The 18,572-nt window shown below is 47.9% G+C and overlaps 1 protein-coding gene across 2 annotated transcripts in view; it reads right to left on the minus strand.

Annotated features, from left to right (window-relative positions):
- Positions 1 to 18,572, minus strand: part of DNTTIP2 (deoxynucleotidyltransferase terminal interacting protein 2) — a 75,514-nt gene that overhangs the window by 52,770 nt on the left and 4,172 nt on the right. For both annotated transcript variants that reach the window (XM_063961745.1, XM_063961744.1), the window contains exon 3: positions 17,980 to 18,118. In XM_063961745.1, the coding sequence (XP_063817815.1) occupies positions 17,980 to 18,118 (139 nt within the window). The remainder of the gene's footprint in view (positions 1 to 17,979; positions 18,119 to 18,572) is intronic.

Below are 18,572 nucleotides of genomic sequence, written 5' to 3' on the forward strand. Positions count from 1 at the left end.
CCATCATATCCACCTTTGGTTTTTCCCAACGGTTCACAATCATGTGGAAGACTTCTGGATGAAGTCCCCACTCTCCCGGGTGTAGATCGTGTCTGCTGAGGAAGTCTGCTTCCCAGTTGTCCACTCCCGGAATGAACACTGCTGATAGTGCTATCACATGATCTTCCGCCCAGCGAAGAATCCTTGCAGCTTCTGCCATTGCTCTCCTGCTTCTTGTGCCGCCCTGTCTGTTTACGTGGGCGACTGCCGTGATGTTGTCCACACCGGCTGACCCTGAAGCAGGGGTTTTGCCAGGCTTAGAGCATTGTAAAATCGCTCTTAGCTCCACTATATTTATGTGAAGAGACATCTCCAGGCTTGACCATACTCCCTGGAAGTTTCTTCCCTGTGTGACCGCTCCCCAGCCTCTCAGACTGGCATCCGTGGTCACCAGGACCCAGTCCTGTATGCCGAATCTGCGGCCTTCTAACAGATGAGCACTCTGCAACCACCACAGAAGAGACACCCTTGTCCGTGGCGATAAGGTTATCCGCTGATGCATCTGCAGATGCGATCCGGACCATTTGTCCAGCAGATCCCACTGAAAAGTTCGTGCGTGGAATCTGCCGAATGGGATTGCTTCGTAAGAAGCCACCATCTTTCCCAGGACTCTTGTGCATTGATGCACAGACACTTTTCCTGGTTTTAGGAGGTTCCTGACAAGTTCGGATAACTCCTTGGCTTTCTCCTCCGGAAGAAACACCTTTTTCTGAACCGTGTCCAGAATCATTCCCAGGAACAGCAGACGTGTTGTCGGGGTCAACTGAGATTTTGGAAAATTCAGAATCCACCCGTGTTGTTGCAGCACTACTTGGGTTAGTGCTACTCCGTCCTCCAGCTGTTCTCTGGACCTTGCCCTTATCAGGAGATCGTCCAAGTAAGGGATAATTAATACGCCTCTTCTTCGCAGAAGAATCATCATTTCGGCCATTACCTTGGTAAAGACCCGAGGTGCCGTGGACAATCCAAACGGCAGCGTCTGAAACTGATAATGACAGTTTTGCACCACGAACCTGAGGTACCCTTGATGTGAAGGGCAAATTGGGACATGCAGGTAAGCATCTTTTATGTCCAGGGACACCATAAAGTCCCCTTCTTCCAGATTCGCTATCACTGCTCTGAGTGATTCCATCTTGAACTTGAATTTTTGTATGTACAGGTTCAAAGATTTCAGATTTAGAATAGGTCTTACCGAGCCGTCCGGCTTCGGTACCACAAATAGCGTGGAGTAATACCCCTTTTCCTGTTGTAGGAGGGGTACCTTGACTATCACCTGCTGAGAAAACAGCTTGTGAATGGCTTCCAATACCGTCGCCCTGTCTGAGGGAGACGTTGGCAAAGCCGACTTTAGGAACCGGCGAGGGGGAGACTTCTCGAATTCCAACCTGTAACCCGGAGATACTACCTGCAGGATCCAGGGGTCCACCTGTGAGCAAGCCCACTGCGCGCTGAAATTCTTGAGTCGACCCCCCACCGTTCCTGAGTCCGCTTGTAAAGCCCCAGCGTCATGCTGAGGGCTTTGCAGAACCCGCGGAGGGCTTCTGTTCCTGGGAAGGAGCTGCTTGCTGCCCTCTCTTACCCTTTCCTCTGCCTCGGGGCAGATATGACTGTCCTTTTGCCCGCTTCTTATAGGACCGAAAGGACTGCGGCTGAAAAGACGGTGTCTTTTTCTGTTGGGAGGGGGTCTGAGGTAAAAAGGTGGATTTCCCGGCCACCAAATCCGATAGACCGACGCCAAATAATTCCTCCCCTTTATACGGCAATACTTCCATATGCCGTTTGGAATCCGCATCACCTGACCACTGTCGTGTCCATAAACTTCTTCTGGCAGATATGGACATCGCACTTACTCTCGATGCCAGAGTGCAAATATCCCTCTGAGCATCTCGCATATAAAGAAAAGCATCCTTTAATTGCTCTAAAGTCTGTAAAATACTGTCCCTATCCAGGGTATCAATATTTTCAGTCAGGGAATCCGACCAGACCACCCCAGCACTGCACATCCAGGCTGAGGCGATGGCTGGTCGCAGTATAACACCAGTATGTGTGTATATACTTTTTAGGGTAGTTTCCAGCCTCCTATCAGCTGGATCCTTGAGGGCGGCCGTATCAGGAGACGGTAACGCCACTTGTTTTGATAAGCGTGTGAGCGCCTTATCCACCTTAGGGGGTGTTTCCCAGCGCGCCCTAACCTCTGGCGGGAAAGGGTATAATGCCAATAACTTTTTTGAAATTAGCACTTTTTTATCTGGGTTAACCCACGCTTCATCACATACATCATTCAATTCCTCTGATTCAGGAAAAACTACAGGTAGTTTTTTCACCCCCCACATAATACCCCTTTTTGTGATACTTGTAGTATCAGATATGCAAAGCCTCCTTCATTGCCGTGATCATATAACGTGTGGCCCTACTGGAAAATACGTTTGTTTCTTCACCGTCGACACTAGATTCGGTGTCCGTGTCTGGGTCTGTGTCGACCGACTGAGGTAAAGGGCGTTTTACAGCCCCTGACGGTGTCTGAGACGCCTGGGCAGGTACTAACTGGTTTTCCGGCCGTCTCATGTCGTCAACTGATTTTTGTAATGTGCTGACATTATCACGTAATTCCATAAACAAAGCCATCCATTCCGGTGTCGACTCCCTGGGGGGTGACATCACCATTACCGGCAATTGCTCTGCCTCCACACCAACATCGTCCTCATACATGTCGACACACACGTACCGACACACAGCAGACACACAGGGAATGCTCTATTGAAGACAGGACCCCACTAGCCCTTTGGGGAGACAGAGGGAGAGTTTGCCAGCACACACCCAAGCGCTATAATATATATGGGAACAACCCTATATAAGTGTTGTATCCTTATAGCAGCTTAAATATAGTAATATCGCCAAAAAAAGTGCCCCCCCTCTCTGTTTTACCCTGTTTCTGTAGTGCAGTGCAGGGGAGAGTCCTGGGATCCTTCCTCACAGCGGAGCTGAGCAGGAAAATGGCGCTGTGTGCTGAGGAGAATAAGCCCCGCCCCCTATTTCGGCGGGCTCTTCTCCGGAGTTTGTGAGATCTGGCAGGGGTTAAATACATCCATATAGCCTCAAGGGCTATATGTGATGTATTTTTTAGCCATAAAAAGGTATTATACATTGCTGCCCAGGGTGCCCCCCCAGCGCCCTGCACCCTCCGTGACCGCTGTGTGAAGTGTGCTGACAACAATGGCGCACAGCTGCAGTGCTGTGCGCTACCTCAGGAAGACTGAAAAGTCTTCTGCCGCCTGCTTCTGGACCTCTTCCATCTTCGGCATCTGCAAGGGGGGTCGGCGGCGCGGCTCCGGGACCGGACTCCATGGCTGGGCCTGTGTTCGATCCCTCTGGAGCTAATGGTGTCCAGTAGCCTAAGAAGCCAATCCATCCTGCACGCAGGTGAGTTGACTTCTCTCCCCTAAGTCCCTCGATGCAGTGAGCCTGTTGCCAGCAGGACTCACTGAAAATAAAAAACCTAAAAACTTTTTCTAAGCAGCTCTTTAGGAGAGCCACCTAGATTGCACCCTGCTCGGACGGGCACAAAAACCTAACTGAGGCTTGGAGGAGGGTCATAGGGGGAGGAGCCAGTGCACACCACCTGATCCTAAAGCTTTATTTTTGTGCCCTGTCTCCTGCGGAGCCGCTAATCCCCATGGTCCTGACGGAGTCCCCAGCATCCACTAGGACGTTAGAGAAAATTTGACTTTCCAGCCGTAGCTGTGGAGACCAGGTCCGAGAGACCGTCCCCAAACAATTCCTCACCCTTGTAAGGTAAAACCTCCATGTGCCTTTTTGAGTCGGCATCGCCTGTCCATTGCCGAGTCCACAGGACCCTTCTGGCAGAAATCGACATTGCATTTATTCTAGAGCCCAGTAGGCTAATGTCTCTTTGAGCATCTCTCATATATAGGACAGCGTCTTTTATATGCCCGAGGGTTAGTAATATAGTATCCTTATCCAAGGTATCAAGTTCCTCAGATAAGGTATCTGTCCATGCTGCTACCGCACTACACATCCAGGCCGACGCAATCGCCGGCATTAGTAAGGTACCTGAATGTGTATAAATGGACTTCAGGATACCCTCCTGCTTTCTATCAACAGCATCCTTTAGGGTGGCCGTATCCTGTGACGGCACGGCTACCCTCTTGGATAAGCGTGTTAGAGCTTTGTCCACCCTAGGGGAGGATTCCCAGCGTAGCCTGTCCGTTGGCGGGAAGGGATACGCCATAAGCATCCGTTTGTAAATCTGCAGTTTCCTATCTGGAGATTCCCAAGCCTTTTCACATAACTCATTTAACTCATGTGAAGGGGAAAAGATCACCTCTTGCCTTTTTTTCTACATACATATAAACCCTCTTGTCAGGGACTGGGGTTTCTTCTGTGATGTGCAACACATCTTTTATTGCTATAATCATGTAACGGATGGCTTTAGCCATCTTAGGCTGTAACTTTGCCTCATCGCCATCGACACTGGAGTCAGAATCCGTGTCGAGATCTGTGTCAACAATTTGGGATAGTGGGCGCTTCTGAGAGCCTGACGGCCTCTGTGACATAGGATCAGGCATGGGTTGAGACCCTGACTGTCCCAAGGCTTCAGCTTTATCCAACCTTTTATGCAAGGAATTAACATTATCATTTAAAACCTTCCACATAGCCATCCAATCGGGTGTCGGCGGTGACCCCACATTCATTTGTTCCCGCTCTGTTTCCACATAGCCTTCCTCGTCAAACATGCCGACATAAGCGTACCGACACACCACACACACACAGGGGATGCTCTATTTTAAGACAGTTCCCCCACAAGGCCTTTTGGAGAGACAGAGAGAGAGTATGCCAGCACACACCCCAGCGCTATATGACCCAGGAATCACACAGTAACTTAGTGTTAACCCAGTAGCTGCTGTATATACTGTTTCTCTAACGTCCTAGTGGATGCTGGGGACTTCCTAAGGACCATGGGGAATAGACGGGCTCCGCAGGAGACAGGGCACTTCAAGAAAGAATTTGGATACTGGTGTGCTCTGGCTCCTCCCTCTATGTCCCTCCTCCAGACCTCAGTTTGAATCTGTGCCCGGACGAGCTGGGTGCTACTTAGTGAGCTCTCCTGAGCTTGCTAGAAAGAAAGTATTTTGTTTGGTTTTTTTTATTTTCAGAGAGATCTGCTGGCAACAGACTCTCTGCTATGTGGGACTGAGGGGAGAGAAGCAGCCCTACTCACCGAAGATAGGTCCTGCTTCTTAGGCTACTGGACACCATTAGCTCCAGAGGGATCGTACACAGGATCGCATCCTTGGTCGTCCAATCCCGGAGCCGCGCCGCTGTCCCCCTCGCAGAGCCAGAAGTCAGAAGATGGCGGATGAAGCAAGAAGACGTCAAAATCGGCGGCAGAAGACTCCGGTCTTCACATGAGGTAGCGCACAGCACTGCAGCTGTGCGCCATTGCTCCCACACTAACCCACACACTCCAGTCACTGTAGGGTGCAGGGCGCAGCGCCCTGGGCAGCAATTAAGAACCTCTTGGCAAAAAAGCAGCATATATACAGTTGGGCACTGTATATATGCATGAGCCCCCGCCATTATTTTTACACAAATGCGGGACAGAAGCCCGCCGCTGAGGGGGCGGGGCTTCTTCCTCAGCACTCACCAGCGCCATGTTTTTCTCCACAGCTCCGCTGAGAGGAAGCTCCCCAGGCTCTACCCTGCAGAATCACGGTAGAAGAGGGTAAAAAGAGAGGGGGGGCACATAAATTTGGCGCAAAAACAGTATATACAGCAGCTACTGGGTTAACACTAAGTTACTGTGCGATTACTGGGACATATAGCGCTGGGGTGTGTGCTGGCATACTCTCTGTCTCTCCAAAGGGCCTTGTGGGGGAACTGTCTTCAAATAGAGCATCCCCTGTGTGTGTGGTGTGTCGGTACATGTGTGTCGACATGTCTGAGGTAAAAGGCTCCCCTAAGGAGGAGATAGAGCAAATATGTGTGTGTGAGGGTGTCTCCGTCGACAATGCCGACACCTGTTTGGATATGTGTTATTAAGTGCTAAGTGTTAGGTTCCTGGTGCTCAGAACAAGGGAGATGTTATGAAGTGAGTCCAGAGCACCAGGACGTAATGCTGGGAAAGGGGAATAGCCCCTGGCGCCCTATCTCCGTTGTCTCGCCCGTGCTGTCAGTACACTCTTGCGAGACTATGGTTGCTTGAGCCCATGGCAGCCGCGTTTGAAGGGCGGATTACGTCTGCCCAACTTCGATGCCCCCTCAGGTCTTAATGAGAGACAAAGAGTGAACCGAGACAGGGTGATAACAAGGGGCCCTCTAACTAAACAACAAGGCCAGGGGCTACTAACAAACCTAAAACCAAAGTATGTGCGGCTTGCCGCCAAAGGAAAACAACAACAAAGGAAATGGTGACCACACGCCGACACAATACTTGTGTACCGGCGGTGACAGCATAAGCAGAACCCTCTGCAAAACACCAGTGACAGAAATAACAGAATACAGCGGCCTAGGCCGACGGACGCGGCAGAGCCGCTACTCACGGAACCGGTACGAATACTGACAAACGGACAGGAACCCCCAATGCTGCCGACACAGACTCTCAGAACTGGAGGACAGGCAGAATCCCAAACGACAGACCGGTGGACACCAAGAAGCCAGAAACTCGACCAGGCATAGGCAAAGCCACAGGACTTCTGGACAGGAACGCTTCACGGCAGGACACGGGATCAGACACAGGAATCGACACAGGGACTGACACAGGAATCGACACAGGAAGCAGCTCGACAGACACTGCTACACAGGAGCTCAGGAACTGGCAGGAACAAGCTCAGAACTCAAGCAGACTGGAAACCTAGAAATATCACCAGCGTCTGTGAATTGCACTCAGCCAGCATATAACAGAAAGGCCTAATTAATAATGTCATGCAGCTGCCCTGTTGCATGACTCCAAACTGACAAGATGCAATTAGCAGCCAGGTGCGGCTGAACACATGGGAACAGACTGCAATTACACAGACTGACCTCTGACAGCAAACAATAATCCTCTAAACCAGAGCAAAGGGAAATCCTGGCCTGCAAGACAACTTATAAACATAAAATAGGAATGAACCACTACCTGTGGTTCATAACAGTATCCGCTCCTTAAGGGTGAGATCCGAGCACCCCATGACACCCACGGGGAACATAAACAGAAGTATAACATAAAATACATAACCAAAATGCAAAATGGAAATGAGCCACAGCCGTGGCTCATAACACTAAGGTGAATTTATTGCACAAAAGATTAGAGAACAGACAGGAAATCTACCCATGTCTGTCCCTATGTCGCAGAGACCTTCAGAGTCTCTCAATGCTCACTATCCAAAATAATAAACACTGATATCGACACGGAGGTTGACTCTAGTGTCGACTACGATAATGCAAAGTTACAGCCAAAATGGCAGAAAAGTATTCAATATATGATTATTGTAATAAAAGATGATTTGCATATCACTGATGACTCATCTGTCCCTGACACAAGGGTACACATGTTTAAGGGGAAGAAAGCGGAGGTAAATTTCCCTCCTCTCATGATGAAAAAGAGCGGGAATTTCCAGACAAGAGACTGCAGTTTCCCACAAAGAATTCTCAGGCAGTATCCTTTCCGCACTAGGGCAGGATAGGATGGGAATCTTCCCCTAGGGTGTCACGTTTGCCCAAAAGGTAGCCCTGACGTAACAGCTATTCTCAGGGATCCTGCAGATAGCGTGCACATTCTGGTACACTACTCAGACCGGTGATTGTGTCGGCATGGGTTTATAGCGCTGTGGCAGCGTGGTCAGGTACCTTATCAGCAGAGATTGAGACCCTAGTATGGAGATATATATGTATATATATTAAAGATGCTGTCTTAAGAGAGAGAGATATATATATTATATATACACTGCTCAAAAAAATAAAGGGAACACTAAAATAACACATCCTAGATCTGAATGAATGAAATATTCTTATTAAATACTTTGTTCTTTACATAGTTGAATGTGCTAACAACAAAATCACACAAAAATTATCAATGGAAATCAAATTTATTAACCCATGGAGGTCTGGATTTGGAGTCGCCCTCAAAATTAAAGTGGAAAAACACACTACATGCTGATCCAACTTTGATGTAATGTCCTTAAAACAAGTCAAAATGAGGCTCAGTAGTGTGTGTGGCCTCCATGTGCCTGTATGACCTCCCTACAACCCACACAAGTGGCTCAGCTAGTGCAGCTCATCCAGGATGGCACATCAATGCGAGCTGTGGCAAGAAGGTTTGCTGTGTCCGTCAGCGTAGTGTCCAGAGCATGGAGGCGCTACCAGGAGACAGGCCAGTACATCAGGAGACGTGGAGGAGGCCGTAGGAGGGCAACAACCCAGTAGCAGGACCGCTACCTCCGCCTTTGTGCAAGGAGGAACAGGAGGAGCACTGCCAGAGCCCTGCAAAATGACCTCCAGCAAGCCACAAACGATCAGAAACAGACTCCATGAGGGTGGTATGAGGGCCCGACGTCCACAGGTGGGGGTTGTGCTTACAGCCCAACACTGTGCAGGACGTTTGGCATTTGCCAGAGAACACCAAGATTGGCAAATTCACCACTGGCACCCTGTGCACTTCACAGATGAAAGCAGGTTCTCACTGAGCACATGTGACAGAGTCTGGAGACGCCGAGGAGAACGTTCTGCTGCCTGCAACATCCTCCAGCATGACCGGTTTGGCAGTGGGTCAGTAATGGTGTGGGGTGGCATTTCTTTGGGGGGCCGCACAGCCCTCCATGTGCTTGCCAGAGGTAGCCTGACTGCCATTAGGTACTGAGATGAGATCCTCAGAACCCTTGTGAGACCATGTGCTGGTGCGGTTGGCCCTGGGTTCCTCCTAATGCAAGACAATGCTAGACCTCATGTGGCTGCAGTGTGTCAGCAGTTCCTGCAAGACGAAGGCACTGATGGTATGGACTCGCCCGCCCATTCCCCAGACCTGAATCCAATTGAGCACATCTGGGACATCATGTCTCGCTCCATCCACTAACGCTACGTTGCACCACAGACTGTCCAGGAGTTGGCGGATGCTTTAGTCCAGGTCTGGGAGGAGATCCCTCAGGAGACCATCCGCCACCTCATCAGGAGCATGCCCAGGCATTGTAGGGAGGTCATTCAGGCACGTGGAGGCCACACACACTACTGAGCCTCATTTTGACTTGTTTTAAAGGACATTACATCAAAGTTGGATCAGCCTGTAGTGTGTTTTTCCACTTTAATTTTGAGGGTCACTCCAAATCCAGACCTCCATGGGTTAATAAATTTGATTTCCATTGATAATTTTTGTGTGATTTTGTTGTCAGCACATTCAACTATATAAAAAACAAAGTATTTAATAAGAATATTTCATTTATTCAGATCTAGGATGTGTTATTTTAGTGTTCCCTTTATTTTTTTGAGCAGTGTATTATATATATATATATATATATATTAAAGATGCTGTCTTAAGAGAGAGAGAGAGATATATATATAGATATATGATGCCGTCTTGAGAGAGAGAGATATCTCTCTCTCTCTCTCTCTCTCTCTCAATAGCAATGAGAGCGGCACTGGGAGTCGTGATGAACAAAGTGAAAAATAAAGTGTTTTTATTGAATCTACGTTTCAGGGACGCAGCCCCTTCGTCAGGATATGTTGTATAGCAATGTACAGTGTTTAAATACCTGTGCAAATAGAGGTTACTCACCGCCTCCAGCCGTCACGCCGCCCAGATCACGGAACTGACGTCACTCCCCTCTCAGGAAGTGACGCGTCACCGGTCCGTCTAGCCGGCGTTCTCGGGCTGTAGGAAACAGGTAACCATGACAACGTAAACAAAAATCGTGAGAACTCCGTAAAATTCAAACATAAAGTGCAGTGCAAATTACTCAAACCGCGTTGTCATTGTTACATATATGTGCAATCGATTTAAGCCAAACAATAATTATGGTGCTCACTGATGCTAAGGCCCCTTGCAGTATTTAGAAAACAATACACTACTGTATTCATTTATATAATAAACTTCATATAAGTAAAACAAAATATAAGTGACATCTAAAAAAAACACACACTAAGGCTGGAGGACATCGACTAACTTCCATATGCCTAAAATATATATCAATCAGGTAGCTACTAGCACCTGCTCTTCCTTATTCAAGGATACTCATGTTTATATTGTTAACTCAATATAACCTGCATATATTTAAACATATATACAGACATGTATCTATGCATACAAATATAAGTATACCCCTGGAACTGCTTACAAAAAACATTTCAAGCTAAGCATCTCATTTAATCCCTTGGGATGTACTGTATTAAGAGTGGAAATCCACTTTGCCTCGATCTGTAGCAATTTCTTAGATCGATCCCCTCCACGTAGCGACGGTGGAACCTGGTCAATGATCTTATAACGCAGGGTGGCCATACCATGTTTAGCTGTCACAAAGTGGCGAGCCACAGGTTGGTCGCTAGTACCCGCCTTGTAAGCCTCCCGTATGGCATACCGATGTTGCGCCATTCTTGTTTTAAATGCACAATCGGTTTTACCGACATATGTTAACCCACAGGGGCATGTCAACATATATACAACGAATTTTGAGTCGCAAGATAGTGGGTATTTGATGCTGTATTTCTTCCCTGTATGGGGATGCAGGAAAAAATCTCCTGGAGACAAATAACTACAGGTGGTACATCCACTGCACTTGAAGCAGCCATTTTTGCGTTTCAAGAAGTTTTTATCTGGGAGGTTTTTACCAAACTTAGATATATCCGTTTTCACCACATAATCCCTGATGCTCCTTCCTTTAGAATAGCTATTAAGGAGTTTAGATAGATAAGGATTTGGGTGAAGTATATCAATCTAAACTCCTTAATAGCTATTCTAAAGGAAGGAGCATCAGGGATTATGTGGTGAAAACGGATATATCTAAGTTTGGTAAACACCTCCCAGATAAAAACTTCTTGAAACGCAAAAATGGCTGCTTCAAGTGCAGTGGATGTACCACCTGTAGTTATTTGTCTCCAGGAGATTTTTTCCTGCATCCCCATACAGGGAAGAAATACAGCATCAAATACCCACTATCTTGCGACTCAAAATTCGTTGTATATATGTTGACATGCCCCTGTGGGTTAACATATGTCGGTAAAACCGATTGTGCATTTAAAACAAGAATGGCGCAACATCGGTATGCCATACGGGAGGCTTACAAGGCGGGTACTAGCGACCAACCTGTGGCTCGCCACTTTGTGACAGCTAAACATGGTATGGCCACCCTGCGTTATAAGATCATTGACCAGGTTCCACCGTCGCTACGTGGAGGGGATCGATCTAAGAAATTGCTACAGATCGAGGCAAAGTGGATTTCCACTCTTAATACAGTACATCCCAAGGGATTAAATGAGATGCTTAGCTTGAAATGTTTTTTGTAAGCAGTTCCAGGGGTATACTTATATTTGTATGCATAGATACATGTCTGTATATATGTTTAAATATATGCAGGTTATATTGAGTTAACAATATAAACATGAGTATCCTTGAATAAGGAAGAGCAGGTGCTAGTAGCTACCTGATTGATATATATTTTAGGCATATGGAAGTTAGTCGATGTCCTCCAGCCTTAGTGTGTGTTTTTTTAGATGTCACTTATATTTTGTTTTACTTATATGAAGTTTATTATATAAATGAATACAGTAGTGTATTGTTTTCTAAATACTGCAAGGGGCCTTAGCATCAGTGAGCACCATAATTATTGTTTGGCTTAAATCGATTGCACATATATGTAACAATGACAACGCGGTTTGAGTAATTTGCACTGCACTTTATGTTTGAATTTTACTGAGTTCTCACGATTTTTGTTTACGTTGTCATGGTTACCTGTTTCCTACAGCCCGAGAACGCCGGCTAGACGGACCGGTGACGCGTCACTTCCTGAGAGGGGAGTGACGTCAGTTCCGGGACCTGGGCGGCGTGACGGCTGGAGGCGGTGAGTAACCTCTATTTGCACAGGTATTTAAACACTGTACATTGCTATACAACATATCCTGACGAAGGGGCTGCGTCCCCGAAACGTAGATTCAATAAAAGCACTTTATTTTTCACATTGTTCATCACGACTCCCAGTGCCGCTCTCATTGCTATTGATATAGAAGGGAACTTTCCAGGAGGTCACGTGAAGGCACGGGGGCAAGATTTCTTCAACGCTGGGGAGCGCAAGGAGTGCCGGGTCACACTGCACGAGAGATAGATATAGATATATAGATATAGATATATATATAGATATAGATATATATATATATATATATATATATATATAAAAAAACATGCCCAAAGAGACATGAGTATACTGGGTCCTACAGTCAAAGCTATGTCGATTTCTGCTTGACGTGTCCTGTAGAATATGCAATGGACAGATGCCAACTTAAGTGGCATATGGAAGGCTGAGGATTGTGTGGAGAAGGGTTCTCGGACCTGGTCTCCACAGCTATAGCTGGTAATGCTGATATTTTGCCTTATATTCCTGCACAGCCTAGGAAAGCACGACATTATCAAATGCAGCCTTTCGAACAAAGAAACAAGAAAGTCCGAGGTGCGTCCTTTCTTGCCAGAGGCGGGGGCAGAGGAATGAAGCTGCACAACACAGCTAGTTCCCAGGAACAGAAGTCCTCCCCGGCCTCTACAAAAATCCACCGCAGGTCGCTGGGGCTCCACAAGCGGAGCTAGGCCCGGTGGGGGCACGCCTTCGTAAGTTCAGCCACAAGTGGGTTCACTCCCTGTTAGATCCCTGGGCAATAGATATTGTGTCTCAGGGATACAAGCTGGACTTTGAGAAGATGCCCCCTCACCGACGGCCCTGCCGGCTTCCCCCCACGAGAGGGAAACAGTGGTAACTGCAATTCACAAATTGTATCTTCAACAGGTGGTGGTCAAGGTTCCCCTCCTTCAACAAGGAGGGGGTTATTATTCGACCATGTGGTAGTCCCGAAACCGGACGGTTCGGTCAGACCCATATTGAATTTAAAATCCCTGAACATATACCTGGAAAGGTTCAAGATGGAATCGCTAAGAGCGGTCATTGCAAGCCTGAAAGTGGGGGATTTTATGGTGACTCGGGACATAAAGGATGCATACCTTCATGTCCCCAATTATCCACCTCAGACGTACCTCAGAATTGCGGTACGGGATTGTCATTACCAATTTCAGACGTTGCCGTTTGGTCTCTCCACGGCCCCGAGAATGTTCACCAAGGTAATGGCGGAAATGATGGTGCTCCTGCGGAAGCAAGGTGTCACTATTATCACGTACTTGGACGATCTCCTCATAAAAGCGAGATCAAGAGAGCAGTGGCTTAACAGCGTATCACTTTCTCTGGAAGTGTAACGGCAACACGGCTGGATTCTATATATTCCAAAGTCGCAGTTGGTTCCTACAGCTCATCTGCCTCTCCTAGGCATGATCCTAGACACAGACCAGAAAAGGGTTTATCTCCCGATAGAGAGCTCAGGAGCTCGTGACACTGGTCAGGAATCTATTAAAACCAAAACAGGTGTCAGTGCATCACTGCACTCGAGTCCTGGGAAGGATGGTGGCATCATACGAGGCCATTCCCTTCAGCAGGTTCCATGCGAGGACCTTCCAATGGGACTTACTGGACAAGTGGTCCGGATCACATCTTCAGATGCATCGGTTAATCACCCTATCCCCCAGGGCCAGGGTGTCTCTCCTGTGGTGGCTGCAGAGTGCTCACCTTCTCGAAGGTCGCAGATTCGGCATTCAGGACTGGGTCCTGGTGACCACGGATGCAAGCCTCCGAGGGTGGAGGGCAGTCACATAGGGAAGAAATTTCCAAGGGCTGTGGTCAAGTCAGGAGACTTGCCTTCACATCAACATCCTGGAACTAAGGGCCATATACAACGCCCTACGTCAAGCGGAGTCCTTGCTTCGCGACCAACCGGTTCTGATTCAGTCAGACAATATCACCGCAGTGGCTCATGTAAACCACCAAGGCGGCACAAGGAGCAGGGTGGCGATGGTAGAAGCCACCAGAATTCTTCGCTGGGCGGAGAATCACGTAAGAGCACTGTCAGCAGTGTTCATTCCGGGAGTGGACAACTGGGAAGCAGACTTCCTCAGCAGGCACGACCTCCACCCGGGAGAGTGGGGACTTCATCAAGAAGTCTTCACGCAGATTGCAAGGCGGTGGGAACTGCCACAGGTGGACATGATGGCATCCCGCCTCAACAAAAAGCTACAGAGATATTGCGCCAGGTCAAGAGACCCTCAGGCGATAGCTGTAGACGCACTAGTGACACCGTGGGTGTTCCAGTCGATTTATGTATTTCCTCCTCTTCCTCTCATACCCAAGGTGCTGAGAATCATAAGAAAAAGAAGAGTGAGAACAATACTCATTGTTCCGGATTGGCCAAGAAGGACTTGGTATCCAGATCAGCAAGAAATGCTCACAGAGGACCCATGGCCTCTGCGACAGGACTTGTTGCAACAGGGGCCCTGTCTGTTCCAAGACTTACCGCGGCTGCGTTTGACGGCATGGCGGTTGAACGCCGGATCCTAGCAGAAAAAGGCATTCCGGATGAGGTTATTCCTACGCTAATAAAGGCTAGGAAGGACGTGACTGCTAAACATTATCACCGTATACGGCGAAAATATGTCGCTTGGTGTGAGGACAGGAATGCCCCTACAGAGGAATTCCAGCTGGGCCGTTTCCTTCACTTCCTACAGTCGGGAGTGACTTTGGGCCTGAAATTGGGTTCCATTAAAGGTCCAGATTTCGGCTCTATCCATTTTCTTTCAAAAAGAACTGGCTTCTCTTCCTGAAGTCCAGACGTTTGTAAAGGGAGTGCTGCATATTCAGCCCCCTTTTGTGCCTCCGGTGGCACCTTAGGATCTTAACGTGGTGTTGAGTTTCCTGAAGTCACACTGGTTTGAGCCACTTAAAACCGTGGAGTTAAAATTTCTCACGTGGAAGGTGGTCATGCTATTAGCCTTGGCTTCGGCTAGGCGTGTGTCAGAATTAGCGGCTTTGTCACATAAAAGCCCCTATCTGGTTTTCCATATGGACAGGGCAGAATTGAGGACCCGTCCACAATTTCTGCCAAAAGTGGTGTCATCTTTTCATATGAACCAACCTATTGTGGTGCCTGTGGCTACTCGTGACTTGGAGGATTCTGAGTTACTAGAGGTGATCAGGGCTTTGAAGGTTTATGTAGCCAGAACGGCTAGAGTCAGGAAAACTGAGTCACTGTTTATCCTGTATGCACCCAACAAGCTGGGTGCTCCTGCTTCAAAGCAAACTATTGCTCGCTGGATCTGTAACACGATTCAGCAGGCTCATTCTGCGGCTGGATTGCCGCTACCAAAATCAGTAAAAGCCCACTCCACAAGGAAGGTGGGATCTTCTTGGGCGGCTGCCCGAGGGGTCTTGGCGTTGCAACTTTGCCGAGCGGCTACTTGGTCAGGTTCAAACACTTTTGCAAAGTTCTACAAGTTTGATACCCTGGCTGAGGAGGACCTTGTGTTTGCTCATTCGGTGCTGCAGAGTCATCCGCACTCTCCCGCCCGTTTGGGAGCTTTGGTATAATCCCCATGGTCCTTACGGAGTCCCCAGCATCCACTAGGACGTTAGAGAAAATAAGATTTTACTTACCGGTAAATCTATTTCTCATAGTCCGTAGTGGATGCTGGGCGCCCGTCCCAAGTGCGGACTTCTTCTGCAATTCTTGTATATAGTTATTGATTAAATAAGGGTTATGTTGGTTGCATCAGGGTTGAGCTGATGCTCCGTTGTTGTTCATACTGTTAACTGGGTAAGTTTATCACAAGTTATACGGTGTGATTGGTGTGGCTGGTATGAGTCTTGCCCTGGATTCCAAAATCCTTTCCTTGTACTGTCAGCTCTTCCGGGCACAGTTTCTTTAACTGAGGTCTGGAGGAGGGACATAGAGGGAGGAGCCAGAGCACACCAGTATCCAAATTCTTTCTTGAAGTGCCCAGTCTCCTGCGGAGCCCGTCTATTCCCCATGGTCCTTACGGAGTCCCCAGCATCCACTACGGGCTACGAGAAATAGATTTACCGGTAAGTAAAATCTTATTTTTTGCGCCAAATTTATGTGCCCCCCCTCTCTTTTTACCCTCTTCTACCGTGATTCTGCAGGGGAGAGCCTGGGGAGCTTCCTCTCAGCGGAGCCGTGGAGAGAAAATGGCGCTGGTGAGTGCTGAGGAAGAAGCCCCGCCCCCTCAGCGGCGGGCTTCTGTCCCGCATTTGTGTGTAAAATAATGGCGGGGGCTCATGCATATATACAGTGCCCAACTGTCTATATGCTGCTTTTTTGCCAAGAGGTTCCTAATTGCTGCCCAGGGCGCCCCCCCCACCCCCCTGCGCCCTACAGTGACCGGAGTGTGTGGGTTAGTGTGGGAGCAATGGCGCACAGCTGCAGTGCTGTGCGCTACCTCATATGAAGACTGGAGTCTTCTGCCGCCGATTTCGACGTCTTCTTGCTTCAGACACCGGCTTCTGTCTTCTGGCTCTGCGAGGGGGGCGGCGGCGCGGCTCCGGGTTCGGACGACCAAGGGTGCGATCCTGTGTACGATCCCTCTGGAGCTAATGGTGTCCAGTAGCCTAAGAAGCAGGACCTATCTTCGGTGAGTAGGGCTGCTTCTCTCCCCTCAGTCCCACGTAGCAGAGAGTCTGTTGCCAGCAGATCTCTCCGAAAATAAAAAAACCTAACAAAATACTTTCTTTCTAGCAAGCTCAGGAGAGCTCACTAAGTAGCACCCAGCTCGTTCGGGCACAGATTCAAACTGAGGTCTGGAGGAGGGACATAGAGGGAGGAGCCAGAGCACACCAGTATCCAAATTCTTTCTTGAAGTGCCCTGTCTCCTGCGGAGCCCGTCTATTCCCCATGGCTCTTACGGAGTCCCCAGCATCCACTAGGACGTTAGAGAAAAATCATTATCACCCGGCGTGCGCGCTACGGGACCGCTCTCACCAAGTCCCGTAGCGGCGCTTGTCAGTAGTATGCGGACTGTGACCCACGGCGCGCCCTTCAGCCCAGCGCTAAATCCTAGTGACCGCTAGTTGTGGCGACCTCATGTTAAAAGACATTATGCTAACAGGGCGGTAAATAAACATAACAAACCTAATATGGCCCTCATTGTAAAAACCAGTACTCACTCTGCCCTTGTTAGAGGATCTCCCTGTTGAGAGCTGCAGGTCCCTTCAAAAGGGATCTTTGTCTCTCCAACCTAATGTAGCCTTGTCTCCCTTTACAGTAGGTTGACGCGGCTACAGTATAATTTGATAGTTTTTAGTCAGGAGCTCAGAGCTCCATGTGCAGTACCTCCAGCACAATTTTCCAAACTGAGGGAGGAGGGATGTGAAGTGGAAGGAGCCGGCTGTGCAGACAAAGCTAATTTTAGATTGTGCCACACCTCCGGTTGCAAGCTTCACACCCCTACTGTCTAAGAATGCTCCAGTGTCCCCTAATGAATTAAAGAGAAAACGCAGGCATGCCTGGGGAAAACGCAGGCGTGGCTGGCCGAACGCAGGGCGTGTTCGTGACGTCAAAACAGGAACTAAATAGTCTGAAATGATCACAAGCTAGGAGTAGGTCTGGAGCTGCTCAGAAACTGCACAATCTTTTTTTGTAGCAGCGCTGTGATCCTTTCGTTCGCACTTCTGCTAAGCTAAGATACACTCCCAGTGGGCGGCGGCTTAGCGTTTTCACGGCTGCTAAAAGCAGCTAGCAAGCGAACAACTCGGAATGAGGGCCATAGTCTTCTTAGAATAACAGTGTCCCAATTCTAAGTAGTCAAAACACCCAGCATCCAGAGCACAAGATTAAACAATAAGAACCACATAACATTACCTCATCTTTCTTTTTACTTTCTTTCTTCAGTTTATCAAGAAAGCTTGGGCCAGGATTTGGCTTTTCTGCATCAAAATTTATATATAGTCCTCCCATTTTCTTTATGTTAATTCCCGTATCTATACTGGTTGACAAAACACTAAAAAAAAAAAAAAAAAAAAAGTTTTGAAAATAAAACTACAAAACCTTTATAACAAGTCAGTTTTGCAAGTTATTCTTACCATTTATTTTAGGATTAAAAATTGTTTTTCAGAAACACTTTTATAACAGTAAAAATATATTTGCAATGCGTAACATCTTGTAATTCCTAGCCATGTGCTAAACACTAATCAAATGTTTATTTTTGGAAATATTTAAATAGATTTCTAAAACCACGTGTATAAATACTATGGGGCATATTTAAATACCTGCAGGATTTTGCCCACAATTTTTTTTATTTTTTATTTACCTAAACCAGGGTCCCTTTTTTTCATTCACTCTCCCGATACCGGGATGTGAAACACGCCTGACAGGGGTCACAAGGGACTTAAACACACCGCAAGTAGCCTGTCTTGATGGGGAGAAAGACAACACCACCGACCGCAGAAGGTGAG

The sequence above is a fragment of the Pseudophryne corroboree genome, chromosome 3 (genome assembly GCF_028390025.1).
Source record: "Pseudophryne corroboree isolate aPseCor3 chromosome 3, aPseCor3.hap2, whole genome shotgun sequence".
In the NCBI taxonomy this organism is placed as follows: Eukaryota; Metazoa; Chordata; class Amphibia; order Anura; family Myobatrachidae; genus Pseudophryne; species Pseudophryne corroboree.